General features: G+C 42.7%; 2 protein-coding genes across 1 annotated transcript in view; both read left to right on the forward strand.

The window, feature by feature from the left end:
• The window catches only part of LOC140687542 (trafficking protein particle complex subunit 9-like), a 518,046-nt gene that overhangs the window by 382,171 nt on the left and 111,067 nt on the right, over nt 1–24,808 (forward strand).
• LOC140687533 (uncharacterized) overlaps nt 1–24,808 on the forward strand; it is a 119,051-nt gene that overhangs the window by 67,332 nt on the left and 26,911 nt on the right. The window contains exon 13 of the mRNA XM_072944649.1: nt 23,245–23,365. Within this exon, the coding sequence (XP_072800750.1) occupies nt 23,245–23,365 (121 nt within the window). The remainder of the gene's footprint in view (nt 1–23,244; nt 23,366–24,808) is intronic.

Genomic DNA, 24,808 nt, shown 5'->3' on the forward strand with positions numbered 1-24,808 from the left:
GGTGGTGCTCTGTGATTCTTGAACTTACCTAAGATCAGATCCTACTTTCTGGTTGTTGGTAAGTTGGAGGAGAAGATGCTAGAGAATTGATAAAAAGAATGTCTAGACCAGCCCTGTGAGTGAGAAGCACAGGGGACACTAGTCCCACCTGCGAGAGCCCACCTAGCAGGCTCTGGATGAATTTTCTGTTCCTCCCCAGAAATACCTCTATGGCTTAAGGAAGAGGAGAGGCATGTCGTGGCCATGATCTGTACTTGTCCTCACAGGGCCCTGTGATCTATATGCTCGCACTCCCCATCTGCTTCTTGGAGATGAGTTGACATGTTTAGGAGCCTGGGCACTGCTGAGGGCATAGCTCCCAGCACCGTGCTACACAGAGTCTGGCTCTGTTCACCTCACCTGTCAACTCCTGCTGAGGCCCCAGACATTAGTCAAGGTAGGTGCATCAGCGAAACCTAAGCAGGGACCACCTTCTCCCCCTGGGCAGAGTGGTGAGTGAGCAGTGGAAGCCTGGAGCCCTGCCCCAGCCCCCACGCCAGTGCCACTTCTTTTGTCATAGGAGGCACTGGTGATATTTTTGCTCAACAAATGCTTGTCTCTGAGTCTGCAGACCCACCAGAGAATGCCAGCTTGTTTTTGCCTTTGAAGTCTGCCCTTGGGACTTGGCGGAGTAGCCGGATGTGTACTTAGCCCACAGTGGTTCAGCGCATTAAACCTGCCTCCTTGTGGGTCTGTCTATTGTGGTACCATAAGGGCTCAGCCAGCATCTGAACGTCATTGAGATAACGCGGCCAGTGAGCTAGGGTCAAGCACATTCTCCTCCAGTCACTTTTACTCCATTGTTTCTTTTACTATTCCACAGTCATTAATTTTTTAAACAATGCTTTGGTGCAGGAGCAGAGCCTCATTCTCTCCTGCTACTCTTGGTGGAAGTGAGTAAAACGGTCCAGACTGAAATGCGACAACAATTTGTAGCTCAAAAGCTGCCTAGACGCTTGTAGGTCGAATTTTGTTTAGGGGAGCTGAACACGTTGTGGTCCCCCGGCAGCGCCGCTCCCCTCAGGCCCCTGCTTTCCCTTGAGCAGGAGGTGAGGTTGGGCCTCACCATCCCCGTGTCCCTGGCCTCACACACTCACATAAATTCTTGTACATGCAGTCAAAATCATTTTTGTTCTTGTGTGATTCTAATTTTCTCTTGTTCCTCTTTTCCTTTTCTTTACTCCTTTTTCACTTGTACTGCCCAGTGAGCATGTTGTTGCTTCTGAAAATGTGGGCTGTGCACACCCTGCATTGGAAATAGCCAGATTGCCCTCCGTACAGTCTCCATCACTTTAAAAAGCAACAACTTAACAGCTGTTTTGATCCATCTATTATCTTAGTCATTTTTTATTTTCTAATTTTTTGGAATATTTGCTTTGTTAGCTCATCACCCACTGGTGTTTGATACCTGTTGAAATCCTTGCTTTTGAGGAACATGTTTGGTCCTCCTTTTATTTGGTGACAAATGCGCCCTTATTAAATTTGTTTGATTGTTTTGAAGAAGTAAGATGCGAATTGATTTTGTCGGGTGCTCAGGGATTCTTTTCATGGAGTATTTAAACTTGTAAGGTCAAACTCTGCAGCATTTTGCTCGATTCCTGCTTTTACACAAACGTGCTCGGCACGCGGTTCCTGGCTGTCGCTGTGTGACGTGCATGACGGCGCTTCCTGGCCGTCATGATGAAGTGGCCGCCACGGAGGTGACAGCTGCAGGGGACGCTGTTGGAGGAAGCGGTCACCGTTTGGTTCTTTAATTTTTTTTTTTTGCATTCAACTTCCCCGTGCCATTTACTTTACTTTGCCTTCATAAAGGGGCAGAATTGGGTCTAAAATCCATGACACTATTTGTTCCCTTTACGAGGCTGGTTTTTCTGGGTATCAGGACAACATGACCTTCTCCTAAGTAGCTGGCTCACCTGGATCTGTTGGACACAGGGACAGCTAAAAGGGCCGTAGCTTCCTCTCTGCTCCAGCCAGTGGGCATTCAGAGCTGGGTCTGTGGTTTGCCTCAGCAGCCGTGCAGACCTCCCTGCCCCGGCCTTTACTTTTAACCCATGTTGGCAGTAAAGAGTTGAATCCGTTTCTGTTGCAGCTGACATCCACCACTGACAGCCGTGTCGTTAGTTTGTGGTAGTCAGTCTCCAACACCCCAGACAACCGTGAAGGAAGATGATTTGGCCGACCTAGGACCCTGTATTCTCACCCTCACCATGGTTCATCTCACCCGGTGGAAGGGTTTGGCCACCACCATCATGCTGACCATGAGGCCTTGTTTCTCCTTTCATGCTCTGGTCCAAATGTGGACACTTCATTTTTCACTGAATTTGTCTCTCTTGAGACAGGTCAGAATATCTGAATGAGTCCATCACATTCAGGGTGGGGAACAGAACAGAAGTAAGTGTCGCAAGTAGATGGAGTCTAGGCTGTCCGGGTTGGCAAATGCAGGCTGGGATCTGTGATGGCTGGGCTGTACACTGGACACAGGCCTTTCCCGTGGCTCCTGAGAGCCCATGAGTTGAAGTGATAACAGCCTTGCGTGGATTCCCCCATCCTCATCTGCTCATTGGCAAGTGTGTCTGCTAATTAGGAGCTCCCCCAGACCTCGGGCCCTTCAAAGCTCAGACCATGGGAGAACCTTGAGTCCCTTCTCCTGGACATCCTGTGTGAGAATCCACTGCCTTCTGAGGTGAACAGCAGCAGGAGATGCCTCCCCCTCCAGGGAGCACCCTACGGAGGACTGTTAGTGCACCATGCTGTGAGCTTGTGTGTTTCCGGCCATGGTCCCTACAGAACTACACTTGAGATGGGCTTATTGATGGAGATAACAGGACTGATTCCAGGGCAGGGCCTGGGGGAGGGAACAGTGGAAATTGAATGTGACCTCAGACACCTCGGTGGGTGCTGGGGCTGTTACTAAAATGGGGAGTCTGGGAGATACCTGCCAGGAATGGAATTCTAGAGTAAATGGTGGACATGAGGCATTTTTAAGATGCCATTTGTCATCCAAATTAGGACTTCAAAGAGGCACTCGGGTCGATGAGCCTGGGGATCAGGTGAAGGAGCCGGACTAGAGATACACGTTGGGAGTCGTCATTCTTAGCTGGTGTTCACAGCCTTGCATGTGAATTAGATCATCTCGAGAGCTGCAGACTGAGGCTGAGGGGGGGCAGGGCTGTGTCTTGGTTGGAGGAAAGCCCAGACCATACAGCTTTGTTGTGTCAGTCAGTGGCGTTTGCCATTTTCAAAGCAATGCCAGTTATCCTTAAGGGGCCAGGGGCTGGGCAGGGCCAGCCAGGAAGAAATCTGAAGGGAGGGTCGTGGCCAGGTGTGCGTCTTGGGAAGGTGCAGAGTCTGCAGGGTACGGGAGGGTAGACTCCTCAGATGCTAGAGTTGCAGTGAGGAATGGGGAGAAGTTAGTCACAATCACCTGTGAAGGAGGGAGGGAGGTCTAGGGAGCCCCACCTTACCGGACTCGCTTTCCCATGAACAGAAGGCAGTCAGACAGAGGATCTGAGGTGAGAAGGGATGGGCACTGGGAGGGGAGCCAACCTGGAGAATGGTGCTTGCAAAATTCTGGAATAGTCTCCCTGAAAAATAGAGTTAAAAATACCCAGACTCTTAAGAACATTGTTAGTGACTTGGGAGGAGGCAGTTGTTTTTCTGGCCTCCTAAGGGTAAGGCATGTATCCAGGGATACACAGAAGATACGGGCAGTCTGTTCCGGGGGCTTGATCGTTACCGGGGGAACAGTGCAAGTTTAAAGGGGGAAAAGGGCAGCGGAGGGAAACTAGCCAGGCCCCGTGTCAGGTACCAGTCGGCCGCCCTACTTGCGTGTTGCATTCACATCCATGCCTCCCAGGTGGGCGCTGACAGCCCCCTTTTGGGGATTGGGAAGCCTTCTCAGAGGGGTTAAAGAATTGGTCCATTTAGTGACTAGTAAATGCTGTAGCAGGATTCAAGCAGGGCCTTGTCAGAATTCAAGGGCATGTTCTCTCTACTGTTTCCAGTACTTCCCTGTTATACCTGGAATGGTGAAGTGGGTCAGTTTTGGAGCCTTTCAGAAAAAGTATGATTTAAGCGCCTCTGGACTGTTTCACAAAGCTCAGCATTCTTTGATGGTTCTGAAGCACGCAGTGATTTTCGCCCCAGAGAGGTAACGTCTAACTCCTTTGATGATGACGTGGTTGCAAATGGTGTACAGGTGCAAAACCAGACTTTGCAGCTTCTGAAGGGAATCTCTCCAGTTCTCCCTTGGTCGGCTTTCTTCCTCGGGATGTATCTGTGCTGCAGCATAGGCCTGAGCTTTCCATATGGAGTGAGAGTTTAATATCCGATGTTAGCATAAAACGGTCAGATGAAGAAAATCGATGTTGACAATTTATATTTGGGTTTCATTAGTCAAAATATACTATCAGTTAATGGCCCATATAGCAAATGAAATTGAGTACAGGACATTGCATTTCTTACTTTCTATATAGAGTTCTCTTACAGAATAATGTTGCCTGCTTTGGAACATCAGCTCCACCACTCACGGCACCTATCAGTGTGTTGCTGTGATTGCATTTACAGAGTGAATGCAATCTAGGCTTCCTCAGCCTCAAACACTTCAGTGCAGAATCACGGGCTGTAGCCGTCTGTTAGTCACACAAATACTTCTAAAATTATATGATTCCAGAAAAGAAAGAAGAGAGAGAGAGAGATTGCCTTTATCAAATTTCCTTTCAGTTCTAACTGAAAACTGTTGTTGAGCAGCTCTGGTTTCCTTTGGATAAGAATATATACATTTCTTTGCATGTAACCTGGGTTTTGGGCTAGAACACCAAGTTCTTGCTGTCCACAAGCCACAAAAATAGTAGCCAAATTGCACACGTGTGAAATAGTTTATACCTTTTTCTGAGAAAGTATCCTTGAATTTGGGACTTGGACTGTGATTTCTGCTTTTTGCTTCCCCCACCTGTCTTGTAATCTCTCACTCCTTCCCACGTGGTTCCCAAGTGTTCGTGGTCTCAAAGGAGCGGGCAAACACCCAGTTGGTCACCATGTACTGCTGCTATAGATAGAGCCCAGACAAGACCTAAAGGACATTATCAGAGAGGACTTCCTGGAAGAAATGGGCTGTACATACAGTTGTGAGGACAGAGTAAGAGTCAGCCAGGAGAAGGAGTCAAGAATGTGTCTCAGATCGCAGGGGCAGCCCGGGCAGAGGCCTGGAGGCTTTTGGCGTGGGGACCCGGGGAGAGTGCCCTGTGCAGTCCAGGGTGGAGGGAGCCCCTGCTGGGGAGGACACTGGAGAGAGTCCGGGGTGTAGGGCTTTGGAAGAAGTTGAGTTTTACTAGAACTGACACAGTAGGCAGTGAAGGGTGTCAACAGAAGTGACCCTCAGGGAAGGTACTTCTGGTTTTGCTTCTGATATACTACAGACAAAAGGGTCGGGACGGGCGAGAGCAGGTATGTCTGTCCCTTTGAGATCCAACCCGTCATTCATTTATTCATAACACGTGCACTTCAGTGAGTCTAGGGGAGAGAGAGTGTAGCCACATAAATAAGCAAAATGTATTTGCTTCTTGAGAGCTTAGCATTGTCAGAAGTTGACTTAGCCTAGAATGTTCTAGGAAGAGAGGAACAAATTGTGGAGGTTGGAGGGAGGGAAGGCTTCCTTGGGAAACAGTCAAAATGAACCTGGAGGCAAGTGGGAAGTAGGAGCAGGTCAGGGGGCTCCTGAGGTCACTGGGGACCTATGTACTGAGATGAGGCTGGGCGAGCAGGGTCTGGGGTGGGGCTAGAACTCTACCAGGGAGCCTCTGAACTGTTTGAAGTGGGGTTGATGTAATCAAATTTGTGCTTTGGGAAGGCTGTCGTGGCTTTGTGTGTGTGTGTAGCGGGGAAGAGGTGGAGGGTGCCACCAACTGGGGGATCATTTGAAGACCATTCACAGGCTGGGATATGGGCTTCGGGGCTACTTGGGGACGGCAGGGGCAGTGTGGATGCCGGCTTTTCTTATGGGGGACTTGTTAGCGGGGCTGCCCTAGAGGCACCTTGTGGCTGGAAGAAAACTGATGGAGGCTGCCAGGGGGACATTCCTCTTCTCTCTTTCCATGCCTAGTGTGATTATCTTAGCTCAGCCAACATTTGGAACAAAAGAGCTAATCTCCAGGGTTGCCCAGGCCTTTGTAGAGCTCCTTCGAGTGAGATCTGATAGGATTTAGGTTTGTGTTCAGATCTGGATGTTCACTTAGCTAGAAACGTCCTGTCATTTCGATTTCCATAGGGGTTTTTATTCCTGATAAAGATTGCTTTCTTGGTGAGAGGAAAATTATTACCGCTGTTGTCTTTTTCAAAAAAAATCATATGTTTTAAGAGCTTTAATATTCAAAAGAATAGGAATATATAAAATATTTAAGGAAGTCTTTGGTGTGGTTTCTTTGCTTTCTGAGCTAATGTGGACTTAGAGCCTTTGTATTACTTAATAGCACATCCTTGTCAGTATTTAAAGAGCTGTTAGTGAGCACCCCAGGCCCCACCTCTCAAAGAATCGTTAAAGTTTGCTCTGAAATAGTGAGGTCATAAACGTCTTGTTTTCAGAAATCAAAAGGTTTTAAATACGCACCATAGCTCCATTTATAAAATAATAATAAGTTCAAAATTAAGAAAATGGAGGATAATTGATTTTTTTTAAAGCCTAAACATAAACTTTCTTGTGCTAATTTTGCAACTGGAAATTTTGAAAAGAAAAATCCTACTGCAATATCATCTACGTGGTATATATATATGAGTTTCACGTTTGAAAAGTAACTGCGCAGTGGTTTTCAAAGTCAGGAGCATTCCAGCTCAAATACTGGCAGTGGTGGCTGCTGGTTTTCAATGGAAGAGCCTAAATTTGCCTTCTTAGCTTTTTTTTTTTTTGTACTGAGAAGGTTGAGTAGTGCTTTGCCAGCATGATTTTCGGGCAATTTGAGGGCAGATGTCGTGTTCCAGCAGTGAGATATTTCCATGCATTTTATTTTCTGGACATCACCAGGGCACATGTGGGGTTTGTGCCTGCAGGCTGGAATGCTGCAGGACTCCCTAATCCATCACCATTATGTCCTGGTGCTGCTCCGGTCAGTGAATGATTTTCTGTGACTTGGAGGTAATGTGGTCTGATGGTGATGATCAGACGTGCAGTTAAATGCTATTAATTGAAATAAGAGTAACCTAGAAACATTGCTCTAACAATACAGGATGAGGGAGGAGGATTGGCTGAGCTGCTTGCAGTGGGATGTCTTCTCAGGTGACTCCCTCACCGTGATTCCTGCCAATATCCGCCCCAGCCCTGCACGGTAGTCCTGCCGAAGCAAGCAAGCACTTTGCTCAGAAACGCACTGAATTTCCTTGCGCCTCTGTTTGTTGGCTTTTTTTTGAAAACACATTTTGCCCTTTGCTTAAATGCCATCCATGCTAGTCACCCCTTACACTCATTCTTCTGGACCTCGTCCATACATAGCTGCTGAATGGATGAACAGAATGTAGTATCTCCATGTAGTGGAACATTATTCACACGTAAGAGTGAATAAAAAAGAAAAAAAAAAGAGGAAAATGAAAAATGCCACCTGTTTTGGGAAGTCCACCCTGACTGTTCAACCCACACTTTTCCCTTTGAAACACAATCACTTATGCTCCACTCTACTCTTTTTGATAGTACTTACCACCTTCTAATAATCTTTAACGTTTCCAAAAAAAAATAAAAAATAAAGAGATGCTGATGCCACTTCAAAATATACAAGCCTTGCTAACAGCATGTTAATTGAAAGGAAGCAGACACAAACGGCCAGATATTGTTGATTTCAGTGATCTGAAAAGCCCAGAAAAGGCACATGCAGAGGCAGAGAGCAGGTGATGGTTGGAAGGGGCTGGGTGGAGGGGGATTACGGAGTGAATGCTAGTGATAGGGGGATTCTTTTGGGCTGATGAAGTGTTCTGGAAATAGAAGGTGTTGAGGGCTGCACAACTGTGATTGTGCAGAAGACTGCTGAGCGCTGTGTCTGGGAGTGCCTGTTGTTGGGGCATCTTTATTTTGTTCACATCCTGCAATGTGAAGGGCCATCTTCTGCTGTGGTCATTCTACTCCTGTGAGTGGTGAGGGTCAGGACTTTGTAGAGTCCTGTTTCTTTTCTCCCTCTGGCTGAGTGTAGGCAAAAAAATTTAAGCCTGAGAAAGTGCTCCATCTACAGAAATGTCTTTCAGTTTTGCCTGGTGTAAAAATCTTGAGAGCTTTTAGCCGTTGAGGCTAGTCTGTGGGGGTAAATAGCCTATGAAGCCTGGGTGAGCCCGGGAAGAGCCGCGCTTCCCTCCCAGACACGGGTGGGGATTTCACCCCCTTTCAGGCAGTGAAGGGCCCAGACCCGTGGGCAGACTTGACAATCGTGAATATTTACGTGTATCCGCTGCTTCATCTTGGATATTAATTTCAAGCTGAGTCAGTTTGTGACGGCAGCCTCATCCTACAGCAGGAATTTATAGTATCTGCTCTTTGAGGTGAAGACCTGACAGACTTGATTATTTAACAGTCTGCTTTGAATTGATATCTCAGATTCCTTTGTCAAAAGCAAAACAGCAGAAATACAGACGTCCTTTAATTCCAATGTGGCCTGGAACGGGTTTAGTGTCTGTGCCTCAGTGGCCTTATCTGCGGGTGGGGAAGATGATAACAGTGCTTCCCTCAGAGGAGCTGGTGAGGGGAGAGTGAGAAGCACAAATGGAGGACTTACACGAGATGCTCATAAATGACCGAATTTAGTGCTCTCCGCCTGGTGAGGCCTTAGGGGTAGAGATGTCAGAACAGAGCAGTCCTAGCCGGAGCTCGATACGTGATGGTAGCTGTTATGATCAGTATCACCACTGTGGGTTATCAGGTAGTTTTAAGACTTGGTAATATGATTTCATGAATAATGTTAAAAGACTAGACATCTCAGATCCAGTTTACATAGTCCTCAAGATTTCTTCTGAGAATTGGATGGTTTCTTCCCTATCTTAAATCTGAGATGAGTCTCTAAAAATTTCCGTATTCCTCCATCCTTTTGCTTTAATTCTCTATTTCTTAAAAAACAAAGTTTTTAGATGGAGTTACTGGGGACTGAATTGAGGGCCTCATGCATGCTAAGCACATACTCTCCCAAATGAGGTATAATCTCTTCCCTGATTTTTTTTTTTAATTTACATCTTAATTTTCAGAGGTTAGAGGCCTCTAATTATTTTTCTGGAGACTTGTCCATGAACCTGTAAATCTACAATTAATGGACAAAATTTGGTTTATTAAAAAAAATCTATAGAATATTCTACAGTCCACCCAAAAGGAAATACTCATGGACTTAAAATGTTTCTCCTTTAAGGTGATTTCTCCTGTTTGGTCGAGCTTAATTTGTTAACAGCCATCCTCATCATCATAATGACCAAACTCGCTGTGAGTGGACGCCTAACTGAGGCTAAAATGCTTTGCTCATATTTTACTTCATAGCAAGTGTTTGATTGTAGGTATCAGTGTCTCCTTTTTTGTAGCTGAGGGATTGAGAGATGGGTCAGCTTGCCCCAAATGACACGCAGCTGGCGGTGGCTAGCTCGATGCTGGAATCCAGGCTGCACAGGATGAATTCTCAATTGCTCCTCTAATCAGCTTCCCGTTGAGTGTTTTCCCGAACTCCTGTGAGCCCATAAATGACCGATTTTAGCTATCTCAGCCTGATGAGGTCTTCAAAGGAGAGACACCAGTGAGAATGAGAGGCAGAGTGGCATAAATTAAAATTGTACATTTTCACAAATGTTTTATTCTCAGGTAATGACTGTAAAGGAAATAGTTTTTTAATTTAGTGCTTTGTGAGAACTAAAAACAAAACATTTAAAATAACTATTGTGCAAGAGAGAAGTGGTCTTTGAAAGTCCAACTGTTGCTAATGATGTTACTTGTTTTTTCTAGTGGTGCTTATTTACTGAAAAATTTCCAAACACTGAATTTGTTTTATGTAGTCTTAGTATGAAAGAAAACTTTGTCAGTGAGTATTGTAAGTAAAATCCTTACTCTTTTCTTTCCTGATGATGAATATCTTAGTTGTTTACATGGCTTAAGTATATTTCGTCATTTGTGAAATTTGAGTAATATGGTTTACCTTGTCTGACTGTGAGAGCTGGACGCCTTGTATACAAAGCACCGTAGAGGTGCTTAATAAAAATGTGCTTTCACAGTGACTGATAGTTTAGAAGTATCAACTCTGAATACTAAAAAGGGTAGCTTATTTCTGATGCATATTCAATATGTGTATATATGATATACATTAATATGGCTTAAAGTAACTAGGATTGTTTTTTTTAAGTGCAGTATGAAGCTTTAATGAAATCTGTGTCATTCTAGTGAGACAGGGACTACTTAAATTGCCTTAAGCAGAAGACCTTGAAGATTATTTACACAGAATGTAAGCTCAGAATTCATGTTGCCGTGTAACCATCCATCAGACATTTAATTTCTCGGGATTCTGACCAGAACCATTAAGTTTAGAAAAATCCACATTGATTATTATCAGGGAATAAGCTTCTCTCTTTTGTGACTAAAGAAAATTTTGATTTTTTTCTGCACTCTTTTCAGGTTTTAAAATTTCAAAATTTTGATTTGACATGTCACTTTTTTAATAGAGATAATAAAGCTCATGCTGTTTTAATATGTAAATAAATGTTTTTGTATTTCAATACCCTTCTATGATTTCCTGGCTCTTTGAGAAGTATTTTGCAAGATACTTAGATTACCTACTGTTGGAAAAATACAGACGTGACTTTTATGAATATAGGCCTAGTACAGTTCTGTTGGTTTTTACTACAGTGCAAGACATGAGACCTAGGAGAGCTTTGCTGCTGATTGCCAGGAGGACAGATCTCAGGTCTCAGTCTCCCCTCGTGTAAAATGAAGTGGCTGGACTGGATTCTTTCCTCTTCTAAGATGAGCTTCCATGAGCCTATGTCTTTTGTTTATATTTAGGAGTATTAGCAATATCAGATTAAATACTGAATACCCCTCCATCCCCCCGAAGCAAAGTGCAGTATATGCTACATAAGCTTCTAGTTATCTGATTCTCGTTTCTCATCTTACAGTCAATTTTTGTGTTGCATGTTTCCCGGCAACCTGGAAGGTCTTTTTAGCCATAGGTGGCGCTGTTGCAACTTTTTACAGTCTTAATTTTTCTGTTTGTAAAATAAGGCTTAAACAATGTGATTTTATTTTGATTCCTTTGCTTAATGCTTCAGAATAGCACAACGTCCATTATGTCTTTCTACCTGGAAAATTTTTTCTGCTTATATCATAGTTTTATTCTTTTATCTCGCTGTGAACATTTCAGACTTGCTGTGCAAACAATGGCAAAATCGGGCTCTTCTTCTAGTGTTAGAAACCAGTGAGCCGGGATATTATAAAACAGCTAGAAGCTGCCTCTGGAGCACCATAAAGCTGAAAGGTGTGTTGAGTTCCCTGAGTATTGACCCCGCCGCTGTGTGTTAATTGGTGGGAGTTGATTTGGTACATATATGATGGGGTGTAGTTTCTTGACTTGGGTTTGCCTGCACGTGCTGACACTGAACCATGTGATCCTGAGTCAGCTCGTTCTGAGTTTTCCCCTCGTCTGTGAGAAGGGGACACTCATATCTGCTTTGTAGAATTGTGAGAATTAGTAATTATGTAACATGTTTACCACAGTGGGTATGTCAAGAGAGCTCATAAACTTTAGCTGCTGTTTTGTGTGCAGCCATCATTTTATAGTCTTTGGTAATTACAAAGAAACAAGAAAATAAGAAAAGCTGATTTTATGATGAAAGATATTTGAGGACGTTCCATAATTCCTACACCCATAATTTAGCATCAGCAGAGTCAGAACTGTTACACGGTCGCCCTGGACCAACGTTAAGCCACAGAAATTTTTGTTACTTCATATATGTTGGGGCCTAAGGGGAACCAATACTTATACACATGTTGTCTCCAGCAGCCAACTGAGAGATGACACAAAAGAGTAGGCAGGCGATAAATGTCTTCTTTGTTACTGATGAAGCCACGTTCTCCATGAACTTCAGGGCTGTGGATAAATGAGTGTCATGATACTGTGTCCCAGAAGTAGAGACTCACCCTGTCCCAGGTATCTCTGGGCCACAGCAAGCCTTCCCTTGAGAGAATGAGCCCCATCATGCACAGGGCTGTTCTGCAATGGAGCTGAGCATCCAGGGTGCTTCCCTAGGGTAGTCAACACTGGAGGGAAAGGAAGGGTTTCACATGCCCTGCTTGTCTCCCCGGAATCACAACTCAATCTGTTAATGTGAGGAGGGCTAGCTGTGGGCCAGGGGTCAGGGCTGTGAAGGGAGTAGCACTCTGCATGGCCCAGAGGAGTGGGGAGGAGGTATCCCTTCCATCAGTTTAAACAGGTGGTGGGATGGAACAGAAGGGTTCATCCCATGAGTTTATAAAAGGAGAAATAAGAATTTCCTTTGGGTATTAGTCTAGCCAGGAAACACAGAAGATGATTAGGAAGGAGACTTGTAAACCACTGTAATATTAATTTGACATTTGTTGAGCACCCAAAATGTGCTACATTCTTTTCTGAGCGTTTTACAGAAATGAATCCTTCAATCTTCTCAACAAGCGAGTAAGGAAGGTTTGATTGTTATCCCAGTTTCACAGTGTGGAAATTGAGGCACACAGAGGGTAAGTTGACCAAGGTCACAGAACTAGTAAGTGGCAGAGCAAGTATTTTAACCCTGGCTGTATGGTATTGTGGCTCCCAGAATGGGCTTTGGGTGTTTAGATGTATCTGCATCCCTCGATTTCTGTACGTCTGTGCATCAATTAGCCCAGAAAGGACAGGGAAAGGAGAGTTACACAGGTGCTCACGGTCGTGTCTCGGCAACTGTCCACGAAGAGTGCACCGTGATTAGAATTAATTGTTTTCCAGGCAGCAGATCTGTTGGTATAACAGAAATTTAGTCCATTGAATTCATCTAGAAATCCTTCCTGCTCTGCTTCTGTCCACACTTGCCATGTGACTGCCTGCCCGTGTTTGGGCCGTGGAGGAGAACATATACTCATGGTTGAACTCTGATATTGCAGTCTGGTTCATAGTTTCACATCTTCTGTTACATTAATAAGTTAAATTTCTGGTTTTCTTGCATCAGTGTCTCATGAGTTTGGTTAATGTGAAACCAGTCCATGGGAGCCCAGGGGTTATGATGGTATAAATTTTTAGCACGTTGTGGCACTTCTAGCCATGCAGACATGACTGGGGGATGTACGCCTTTCTCACTGATTTCTCCCAACAGCAGGGTCCTCTCACGGATGTGAGGCTGGGAGCTCTCTGAGTAGCTCAGTCAGAGGCCAAGTCCACCAATCCGAAAATGATGAAGTACCTGGAAGTGGGTTTAATAAAAGTAAAGGGCTTCCAGGTAGTCCGATGGGCTGTTCAAGAAATTTGGTGAAAAGCTGTCCACTGTCTGTGGTTTAGCTGCTTCTTTGCTATTGAAAAGTCTGGAGTAGATGAAGGGATTTTAAAAAGCAGAAAGGAGTGATTTCAGGTGGTACATCCACACCGGTGAGAAGTGATGGATGACCGCCTGTGTGAGGCACAGACAGAGTCTTACAAACTTCATAAAACAGCTTCAAATGCTCTGCCATCTGAGTGCGCTTCATATGGGGTCCAGTTCATCACTGGTCACGCTGTGAGGGCAAGTAACTGACGATGGCAGAAAGGACACGGAGGCATCAAAAAGGTCTCACTCATGTTCCCTGTTTAAAGAATGTGGCACAGTGTATTATATTTGAGCTGGTTTTTCACTGAACAGTTTTTAGTGTTTTCTGGGACTCCCCAGTGCCCCAAGGTTCCATGCAGCTGGGTGTCCCCTCATTGCAGCTCCGTCAGCGCTTGCCCTGGGCTGATGTGGTGTCACGGGAAGCAGGACGGTCAGCGTCCCCGGCTCCTCTGAGCTCCGTCTCCTCATCTGCAGAGCCTGGTTTCCCATCCGTGTCTACTTAGTAGGGTTGCTGAGAATCACACGTGATGGTTATCAGGTGTGATTTCTGGTTGTCTCTGCGATTGGCAAATAGCCAATAATTGATAGAAACTCTTGTTTTTTTTTATTGTAATTGTGTCTCCTAGATTGCAGTGGTTTTTAGTCTGCATTTTTTTATAACTTTACTCATTTTTAAATATGCCCTTATTTTATTTATTTTTTTTTTTGAGGTACTGGGGACTGAAGCCAGGACATTGTGCATGCTATGCAGGTGCTCTACAACTGAGTAATACCCACCCTCCTTTTCTGCACTTAAAAATAAATATTGCAATACACAAAATAGCTCTTAAACTCCATCATGGGACCTGGTCTCTGTATAGGCAAATGAACACGTATACTATTTCAATAAGAATAAATGCTGTTGAGACATAAGTTTCTGAATCTGTTAATGTGCTTAAAAACGATCATAGCTAGTGATAAACACGAGACTTAGATCCAGGACTTTTTAGGGTATGTTTTGCCATCATGGGAAATTACATTCTACCGAGAAGGCTAATTGGGTCTCTTTGATATTTGGATGGTTTAGCAGGTGATCAAGGCTTTCCAAAGCTGACAGTTTTGTATTTTAAACTAACTACAAAGTTATCTTCTAGAAGATGGAAATCCTAAGCTTGTGAATTTCCCAGTAATCCAGGGGGTATGTGTCTGTGTCTGTGTCTGTGTGAACGTTTGTGTGTGTGATTTCAGGAATGTAGAAATAAGTTCCATATAGACTTCTGATATCTTTCTCTTCCAGTTCAAGGTTTAAGCATATACTTACACAAATAAATTGATTTTCTTTTGTCATTTGGCATATTGGCGGGAATAAGAGGTTCTCATACTTGTTTCAGAAGGGTTGGGAAGCATGAGCTTAGAAAACGGGAGGAGAAAGAGGCAGGGAGACACTTCACACTTTGTGCAGTATATGAGAAACGGTAGCTTTTCTTTTCTCTTTTCTTCTAAAGCAAACTGGCTCTGAATTGTAACACACTATTACTCAGAATTGCTTTTCTAATCAGATACAAGTGCCTCAGATTTTTCAAGGCAACATGAATGATGAAATGTGTTTTAGCATTTATCTTTAAAAGTAGTTTTATTTCTCAAGTAAAAGACTATAGCCTGTTTCTTCCAGCGTCTCAAGAAATTCTCATTGATCTATGTACATGTTCTATGTGCTTCTTTTCTTTTCTTTTTTTTTAAGTGCTTGTTTCATTGTGGTGTGAATCAATGTTTAAAATTTCTGGATTTTGATCTTTAGAAAATGCTGATATATCAGAACTGTTAAAAACCTGATTGTTCTTTGGTCCTTGTTTGGTGGGGCACCCTATTGATTACTCTTGTCTGTTAAAGAGAGAAATTCTTCCTCTAGCCTGCAGATCATTAAGTGTATGGTTTGCAGTATGCCTTTAAATTTCATTGAATGCATTGAACATGATTGTCCAGTGAATTTTGAGTTGACTCATAGTAATGACTTTGCTTTGATTCTGTGGCTTTTGCTCCTCTCCACAAGAGCTTGAATTCTCTGTTGCATTTTGTATACGTGTTCTTCACAGTGGAAGAAATTTTGCATTTTTTACAGAGGTGGTTTTTCCTAACACCTCTGAATGCCTTCTGTAATGGATACAACAAAAATCTGTTATTTCAATGCTTAATTATTTCATAAACTAGTTTTTGGCTTAATCAGAAACAATGACAGAGTGATAATAAAAAATAGGAAAACTTTCCTTCCTTTGAAGAATAGAAATCAGGTGGTCAGGCTCACCCATGCTTTGGGCCTGACACACTTAATCTCATGTCATTGTGTATCATGATTCGGAGATGGAGTTGCTTCAGGTTTATTGATTTTTGTTTTAACATTTGTGTTGAATTCTTTCTCCAGGCTTATGTATCCTGTTGGGTTTGTTGAAACTGTAGAAGGGAAACAAAAGCTTTTTTTGGTTTCCGGAGGCCTGAGTTGCTGATGATAAGGGTTGAGGGTGGGCTGAGGAACAGAGTGACACTCCCTCTGCTCCCAGCTGAAATTGATGAACAATGAAATCAATTAAGTGTATCGGTATTTGACCAATAGAAGTTAGCGAGCCCAAACTGGCTAGTTATGCCCAAAGAAAGTACTGAATTCACCTGCAGAATTAGGTGCTTTACCAAGAAGAAGCAGCTTAGAGCAATCAGAAAAATCAGTCCTATGATGAGATATAAAGTAAATATAATATCTTTTATTTCTGAAACTTTTCTACGTTAAGTTGTGTAGAGCTAAAATTAAGTTTCAAGCACCAGGAGTTAACAGTGTGGGTGGTTCTGTATGATCATTATTCAGGAATGTGCCTAGACTCTGCTAGAGTGGCTGAAGCTGGCAGGAAAAGACCCAGAGCCAGGATTTGTCACCTTAGGGTGTCCTCCATAATGGTTCCATGTGGGAGCCCATGATTGGGTTAACAAATTGTAACAGACCCCAGCCGCCTGTCAAATTTAAGAAGAAAACGTATGCTTAGTAACTGCTTTGCAAGCAAGTGCCTGTGCATCCTCACTCCTGTCTCCTTGCCTTAAAAAGCAGAGATAATGCTTTGCTTGCGTAGATGATGTTTTAGATAGCACTCTGCTCATCGCAAAGCAATGACCCAGGCCCACAGCTATAAAGGCTGGGCTTGTGTGCAGTTAGATACTCTATTATCCCCCAAGCAAGGACCTAGCTGGTCTGGTGGTCTGCTTTGTAATTCACATGTCTAAAGAATGTATCTTATTCCCCTCACCCCATGACTTACCTAAAGATACACTAAGCCTTTGTACTCATGGTGGATTCTACAATCTCTGTCTCATCCTTCTTTCCCCAAGTTCCTGCTTACTATCACACAACTGTTAATGACGTTTTCCTTTGATTATACACAATAAATATGGGATCATTTGAGAGGCTCGTGGAGTTGGGTCCCTACGCCCTCTCTCTTTCGTGACTTTTTCCACAGAGTCTTGAGTATTCATTCCCTGTACGTAAGACTTCTGCCAGCCAGAACCCACAGTTCCAGGTGAGAAGGATGCAGGCTTTATCTCTCCTACCCGAGGGAGAGAGAGTAGAAAATTGAGATCTGCTCTTCCGTGGTCCCTTCCTGCCCCAGGTCTGCTCCAGTTCACCTGCAGCCTTCTGGCCTCTGCTCACACTGCCTCTCTCCCAGGACTGACAGCAGCCTTTTCTTCCCTGGTAAACATTTCCTGTGCCTTTTAGAAGTTGGTCTCTTCTCTGCAATACAACCCTGGCAGATGTGATGATGGTAAACGTGCTGGAGGGCAGTCACTTGGGGACTGCCAGGAGCCATGCTGATTCTCCTGAGTCTCTCATTCGGGGTTACAGAACTGTCGAGCAGCAGAGGAAGCCCTTTAACGTGAGGCCAGCTCAGCATTGCATCACTTTCATTTTATTTTTGAATTTTCAGTGGAGAAATTATTTGTAGCAAACTGTTCCAGATTTTTGGCTGCCTGCTTTCCTCACCACCATTTCCTTGTTGGCTCTGGTGCTTGTTGTAAGAACCAGGTTTCTTCTCTGGTTATTTCTAGCAGCTGGGCTTGCCGAATCCTTGATCTGCATTTGAAGCAGAATGCTTCTTCGTGATGTCAAGCTGATTTTCCTATTTCTGAATATTTCGTGTACACTCAGCAACTCTTTCAAGTGAAATGCTCTTGTCCAATTCTGTTAACCCATATTTGCCGATCTCCTGCTTTCATGCTGAGGGCAGTTTCTTCTTCCTGTAATAAAAGTTAGCAATTTGCATTTACTATTTGAAGGTTCTGGCCCTAGGTGCTTTTGTCCTTAACAGTTTTAATACAATTCACCCATTAAAATGTGCAGCGGCTTTTACTCAAAGCCCAGAATTGTGCATCGCAGTCAATCTTAGAATATTTTCATCCCCCAACAGGAAGCCCTGTATGCACAAGCAGTCATTCCCATCTTCCTCATCCTCCCCCAGCCCCAGGCAGCCATTGTTCTCTCTCTATGGATGTGCCTGTGCTGGACATTTCATGTAAAACAAGTTATTTCATGTAAATGGAACTGTCTATTGTGACTGACTTCTTTCACACTGAGTAACTTTTTCAATGTATTTCCAGGTTGTGGCCTGGGTCAGTACTCTATGCTTTGCTATTGCTGAATTATATTCTACTGTATATCTGGGCCCTACTGTTTACCCATTCATCAGGTGATAGTCGTTTGTGTTGTGTCTGCTTTTTGTTTGTGAAGAGTAATGGCGCCGTGAATACTCCTGTAGGAATTTTTATGTGGACATTTGTTTTCAGTTCTCTTACTTGTGTGACCAGAGAGCAGAAATGCTGGGTCATTCATAAACCAAATGTTCAACTCTCTGAGGACCTGCCAGGCTGTTTTCTAAAGTGGCCACCCTGTGTTACATCCTCAAAAGCAAGGGCTGCGCGCTCCGCTTCCTCTGTGTCTTCATTAGTGCTTGTTACACATTTTTTTTATTATAACCTATTGTAGTAAGTGTGAAGCGGTTTCTCCTAGTGGTTTTGACTTGATTTCTTTTACAGCTAATGATATTGAACATCGTTTGATTGTGCTTATTGGCCATTTGTATATTTTCTTTGAAAAATACATTTTCAGATACTTTATACACATTTTAATTGAGTTCTCTTTTTCTTGTTGAGTTGTAGGAGTTTTTTCTTTTATTTGAAGATACAAATACTTAATCAGATAAATAATTTGAAAAAATTTTCTCCTCTCTGATGTTTTTTCACCTTCTGGATGGTGTCCTTTGAAGCAAATTTTTAACATTTGATGAACTCCAATTTATCACTGTTTTCTTTGTTCCTTGAGCTTTTGGGGTAATATTTAAAATCTGAGGTATTTTATTTAAACTTTTATATAAAAAATAACTTAATTCTTAAGACTGTTCTAGGAGATGGGTGCTGTGGCTGTCCCCAGTCTATGGATAGGAGACTGAGGTGCAGAAAATTTCACTGAAATATCAGTGTCACAGCTACCCAGTGCTGTGGGATTTCAGACCCTCATGTTTGTCCCCAGCATTTGTGATCTTCACCACCATGCTCCACTACTGCCTGGAATCATTAATGAAAAAGTTTTCCTTTTTTGATTTCTTGATTGTTTGTTTTCTCATTGGGGAACTCACCTCTTCATTTTCCTTGCAGAGATCTGTGTAGGTTTATTTTAGATCTCATGTACTTATTTATTACACAGGCTCCAGCGATGATTGTGCCTAGTTGATCTAATCAATTCATACTCAAGTCTTTCCTGCTCATGACACTAAAAAGAGAGTCATGATTTACATAATGCTCAAAGAAGAATGTACTTGAGTGATTTTATTTTTCTAACCAATCAAACAAATCAAATAAAAACCCGGTGTTGGAACAGATTATAAGCCCTGCAGAATAGGGTCACTGTCTTCCTTGTGTTTCATTTGATTTGTCACAGTGTCTGGATAGTGCCTTGCTGTCCAGCAGTTTTGTGAGTATACGTTGCTCGTGAATCATTGTAAGGAAAGAATTTTGACAACAGACTGTGTTGTTCATTTCACAAGGGAAAAGATCATATAGAAATACTGCTCAGATTTATTTTAAAATTAAGCTTGGTGTTTTGAGAAGGGTTCAAGAAACCATACAAAAATCTTTTTCACTAATTTTAAATCTATCTTAGACACATTATGCATACATGGCAGAGTAACTTATCAACTAGTTTTGACAAGAGGAGTGTATTATTGATTATCTATTTTAGTTGAAATATTCTACCTGGGATAAAGTAATCAGTGCCCATAAATGAACAAATATGTTTGTATTTCTATGCAACATGGGGGCAGACTTCATATGTTTTTATATAATATATATGACTGTGTGTTTTAATCTGTCTGTCAGTGTTTTTATAGTTTTTCATCAATGTTGTAACTTTAGAATTCTTCTATGGAAATCACCCCCAATTCTAGTGCAGTTTGTACTGTGTATCCTGTCTTATGCATGGGATTCCACTGTCCCCTCACTGAGGAATTTCCTCTCCTATTGAGTTAGTAGCAGAGTTAAAGGAACTGTGATTTCTAGGCCTTTGCTCTCCATGTGTTTGCAGTTGGCTGTCAATCAAGATTTTCTCTTTCGTGAGTTTTCATTGTTCAATTAGAATTTTGGAAATAACAATTAATATGTTGCAACACTCTCCCTAGAAACTTGATGTGTTTGTGCTTTTCAGTTTCCAATTTACAAAAAATGTAAATGCACTCTTGTTTTTAAATAGTCCTTTTTCACTAGATATTTGTTTACTTCTTTATAGTCAAAATATTTTTTTCCCAATGAATGAATAGGTTTGCATGTTTTAAAAGATACCTTACTTTTTAAATTTCTTATTCTAACAGGTATATTCGTTGTACAGAATTTAGAAAATAAGGATAAACACAATTATAACTTAAAAATGGCCTCTAATCTCACCTGGAGATACAGTTGTAAGGTTTGAAATTGAGAATTACAAGTCCTCTCAAACTGTTCTTCTATTTCAAGTACGGTTTGGTTACTGAGATCCTCGAATTCCCATATGAATTGTAGCAGCAGATAGTCAGTTTCTGCAGAGGAACCCACTGGGATTGTGATCGAGTCCACGTTGAATATATGGATCGCTCTGGGGAGCACTGCCATCCCAAGAATGCTGTCATTTGATTCAGGAATGTGCGTGGTGTGTCTGTCCAGGTATTTAGGTATTCTTTAATTTTTTTCAGCATTGCATAGAGTTTACATTGGATTATTTTACTATATATTTTGCCTTTATACTGAGGACAAGTGTGCAAGGTACCGGGATCAGAAGTGTATTGGAGCTCCGCAGCTTGCTGCCACCATGGACGCTGTGCTCTTGCTTCGCCCACTGTACAATGTTGCACAAAATAGGACCTAAGTAACTCTCTCTTGAAAGAATGATTATATGATTGCTGGATGATGCTTGAGAGTCCTTGTGATGATGTCTTTTTCCCAGAATTTCCCCTCTTCTTTACTATGCCCTTTCCCTTCCTTTCCTCCAGCCTGTGTTTCAGCCTGCCTGTGGCATTGATTTTCCTTGTCTGTGGACTCTTCCTTTCACTAGTTCATGATAATGTTACATGTGAGATGTGGAAACTTGCTAGATGTCAAGAAAGAGGAAATCCATTGCATTCTAGTTTTTTTAGAGTGTGCTATTGTATTATCGATTGAAATGAAATCAGGCTGACCCATTGAGCCATCCCCTGAGCTCTTTTTGCCTTCCTACAGGTGATACTGCTCTCGTTGCTGCATGTGCCCTTCCCCCAGACTTGGTTTTGGGGTTGAGTAAGTCACCGTCACTGGAGCCCTCTCTTTAAATGATGAAGAGAACATTTGCTCTTTCTCCCTGTTTGGGGACTTGGATGAGATGAGGCAACAGATAAAGAATGGAGCCCCACCTCATTCTGACCCCCGCTCTTTCCGTTCCTTTCTCCAGGGGAAGAGTACAATTCAAAAATATAAAGATTGTGAACTAATGAGATAGACAAGACAACCGATCATTTATTAAATACCCTTTCATGCCAGAAACAAATGTATTATACACACAAAAAGCACATAAAATACGGTAGTACTGTGGTTACAAACGTGGGTCCGAGTTCGAGTCCTGGTCTGGAGTGACAAGTCCTGTGAGATGGAGAATTGGTAGGTCGGCTTAGCCTCTCTTGGACTTGTTTTCTGTCCTGCAGAGATGGGGCTCGCTAGGCGTCCCTCCCCCGTAGAGGTGCTGAGGGGTGTAAAAGACACGTGTAGGCAGACCGAGCACAGCTGCTCTTTCCTCGTAAGTGCAGGATAGCATCGCTTTTGCGGTGATGGCTTTATGACTGCACCGTGTAGACTCTCAGTGCTCCAAAGGGATGCCTTGCAGATTGGAGATGGGATTCTCACTTCTGTATATACCCAAGGATTGTGTTATTGGGCCTTGCTAATTTGACTCTATTCTTTAGAAAGTACATAATGTAGATATATTTTTCAAACATGCATGATTTTTTCTTTTATTATTTATAGTTCTACCCTCTCATCTCTTGGTGTGACTTTTCATGGAATCCAGGAAACAGTCCTAAGCAACCTGCCTCTTCACACTTCTCCGTGGTGGTTTCCTTCCCTGACTAGAAGAGGGTTTTGCATAGGTAATTTTGATTGCTCCCCTTCTCTTGGAGACTCTCTGTTTTTCTGCCCATCTCTCACCTGTCCATCTGTCCATTTCTCTACCCACTCATTCTTCTGACTTGTTTCAATAAGCATTTCAGGCAGCTTACAGAAGAACAGGTACCAAATAAACAGGTGAGAAAATGGGGCCAAGTTCATACAGTGAGGCTAGGAGTTGAGCCTGTGTGAGAGTTGCCAGCGTGAGACACACGCCTCTGCCTTGTGACTTATAAGATAGACAACATCAATGTGCCTGAAGCTCCCAGCAGACACAGGGAAACAGGGTTTGTGGGAGATGCTCATTGGCTGTGAAATAAATAAGTGGCTTAGTAGAAGCCCAGCCTTTCCAAGTACTAAGGCTTAGGAGAATATTTTAGTGTCTTCCAAAATCAGATTATTGCATCTTTTCTTTTTCAGAGTTTTATGTATAGTTGGTTTACATTCTATACCTGGAAATTTCTCCAAAACTTCTGCCCACGTGAGTCCCATGACTCGGGAATGGGGTGGTTCTGCTCATTGACGGGTGTTGGCCAGAAACGGAAAATGACAGCCTCAAAGGAGCCTGGGATTTATCAGTTATGTTTTGTCAGTGCTGTAGATTTCAGAAAATGCTTTCACCTTTTCTTTCCATCTGAGGCAGCAGCGCGCTCTCTTACCAGCATCAGGAGCTCAGGGCCACGGGATGGTGGGGGCTGACTGCACTGCCGTCAAGACAGCTGAGCTAGTCACTGCAGGTGTGGTTCTTTTACATACTGCAGTTCATGCTCTTTACTAGAATGTTTCAACAGGGAGTTAATTAACTGAGTTAATTAACATTTTATAAATATGATGCTTTGTTGAAAAGACAGTCATAGGCAGAATATAAGTTGTGATCACTTTAAAAATGGTTTCATTACTGAAATTTCAGTAGGAAAGATCCAGTTTATCTTATTTCCGCCTCTCTTTAAAAGTAACAAAGAAACAAGACAGAAAAAGCAGAGGATGATTTCTGTTCTTCCTCTCGGCTTGCAGGTGCCCTCACCTCCAGTGGCATCCATCCAGACACCAGCACTGACACTGGCCGTGCTCAGAACTGCCTCAGCCCTGAAGACACATCTGACAAATGGAAGGGGGCCGCGCCCTGTTACAGCAGGTGCTCTCACTTTGTGGGTCCTTATGTAACTGCGCGGTGTTATTCAGGATCGCCCTTTCTACACTTTGTGACGCTGCTGCGGTGTCTCCTAGTTATTTGTTTCTGTAAGTACTCGTGTAATTTTCCAATGTGTGGTACTAGACATCTAAAAATGCATTTTTCAGATGAAAAATAGTGTGTATTTAATATAAATGTATGAAAAAAGGGTCAAATGGATCTATCCTGGTGCCAGTACTCAGAGATAATAATTAACACATTAACATCTATTTTCTGTTCTTTTCATCAGTGTGTATTACCTCTGTCATAAAAACCAGCGAGCAATGTGTGCCTGTATACTGTGTGGAGACCTCCATTTTCCATTCGGCTTATTACACATTTTTCTACAATATTCTATCTCCCCTGGCATGATTTTTAATGACTAGTATAGCATTCTGTCTTGTGGAGTCCTCGTCCATTTTACTTTGGACTTAAATAAACTTTTAAATTCCAAGTATACTTAACTGAAATTCTGAAAAGAGATCTGTTGTGGTACCGAAAGTCCCCTACATCCCTTCCCCTTTTTTCCTGAGAGTAAAAACTGCTGACAATGTGGAGTATATATATTTCATGACCTTTATGCCTATGTCATATAAATAAACACATACATACACGTATATGAGAAATCTATGTCTATGTGTGTGTATATATGCTTTATTGAAAAATAAGGCCATACTATATGTTTTCTGCAGCTCGGTTTATTCACTCAGGTATATATCACAGACGTCCTCTCTCTCCAGACTCACCCGGTCCTTTCAGATAGAGTAGAGGGTTTTCCTGATATGCAGGTTTGGTCTCTTGTGTAAGGACACCTTTCGTGGGAGCGTACTGTGGACAAGGCCTTGGACCACGCCGAAACACCGGAACTTTAGTGCCCACAGCTCACCGTGATTTACCGCATCATTGTCTTGATGGTGGACACTTAAGTTTTCTCCATTTTCCACTGTCAGAAAGGGTGTTTGACTGGCATACTTCTTATACAAACATTCCTGTGATCTTGTATGAGTATTATTTTCGTTAAGTTTTCTGGAAATTTAGTCCTTGGATGTGACAACTACATAAATCACAGGCTCCTTTCAAGTGAATCAAGAAATTCCTTCTCCTGTGGGGCATGAAAAGATGTAGAATAACTTATGTAACCAATTCTCTATCGCTGGATATGATTTCACTTCAGCTTTTCTTCTCACCATTGTAAACAGTGCTGTGTAAATGCTCTGATAAGTACATCTTTTTGAACTGAATTTTTCTAAATGAAACGATTCCAAAATGTGGAGTTCAGCCTGTGTGTACACACGTTTTTCAGAGTTTACATATCCATTGACATGTCATCCTCCAAAAGATCGCTCACAGTTTGTTCTCTCAAAGATGGACACTAGCTAGAATATCTTTTAAAAATATGTGCCAATA

This window comes from Vicugna pacos, chromosome 20 (assembly GCF_048564905.1).
Source record: "Vicugna pacos chromosome 20, VicPac4, whole genome shotgun sequence".
NCBI lineage: Eukaryota > Metazoa > Chordata > Mammalia > Artiodactyla > Camelidae > Vicugna > Vicugna pacos.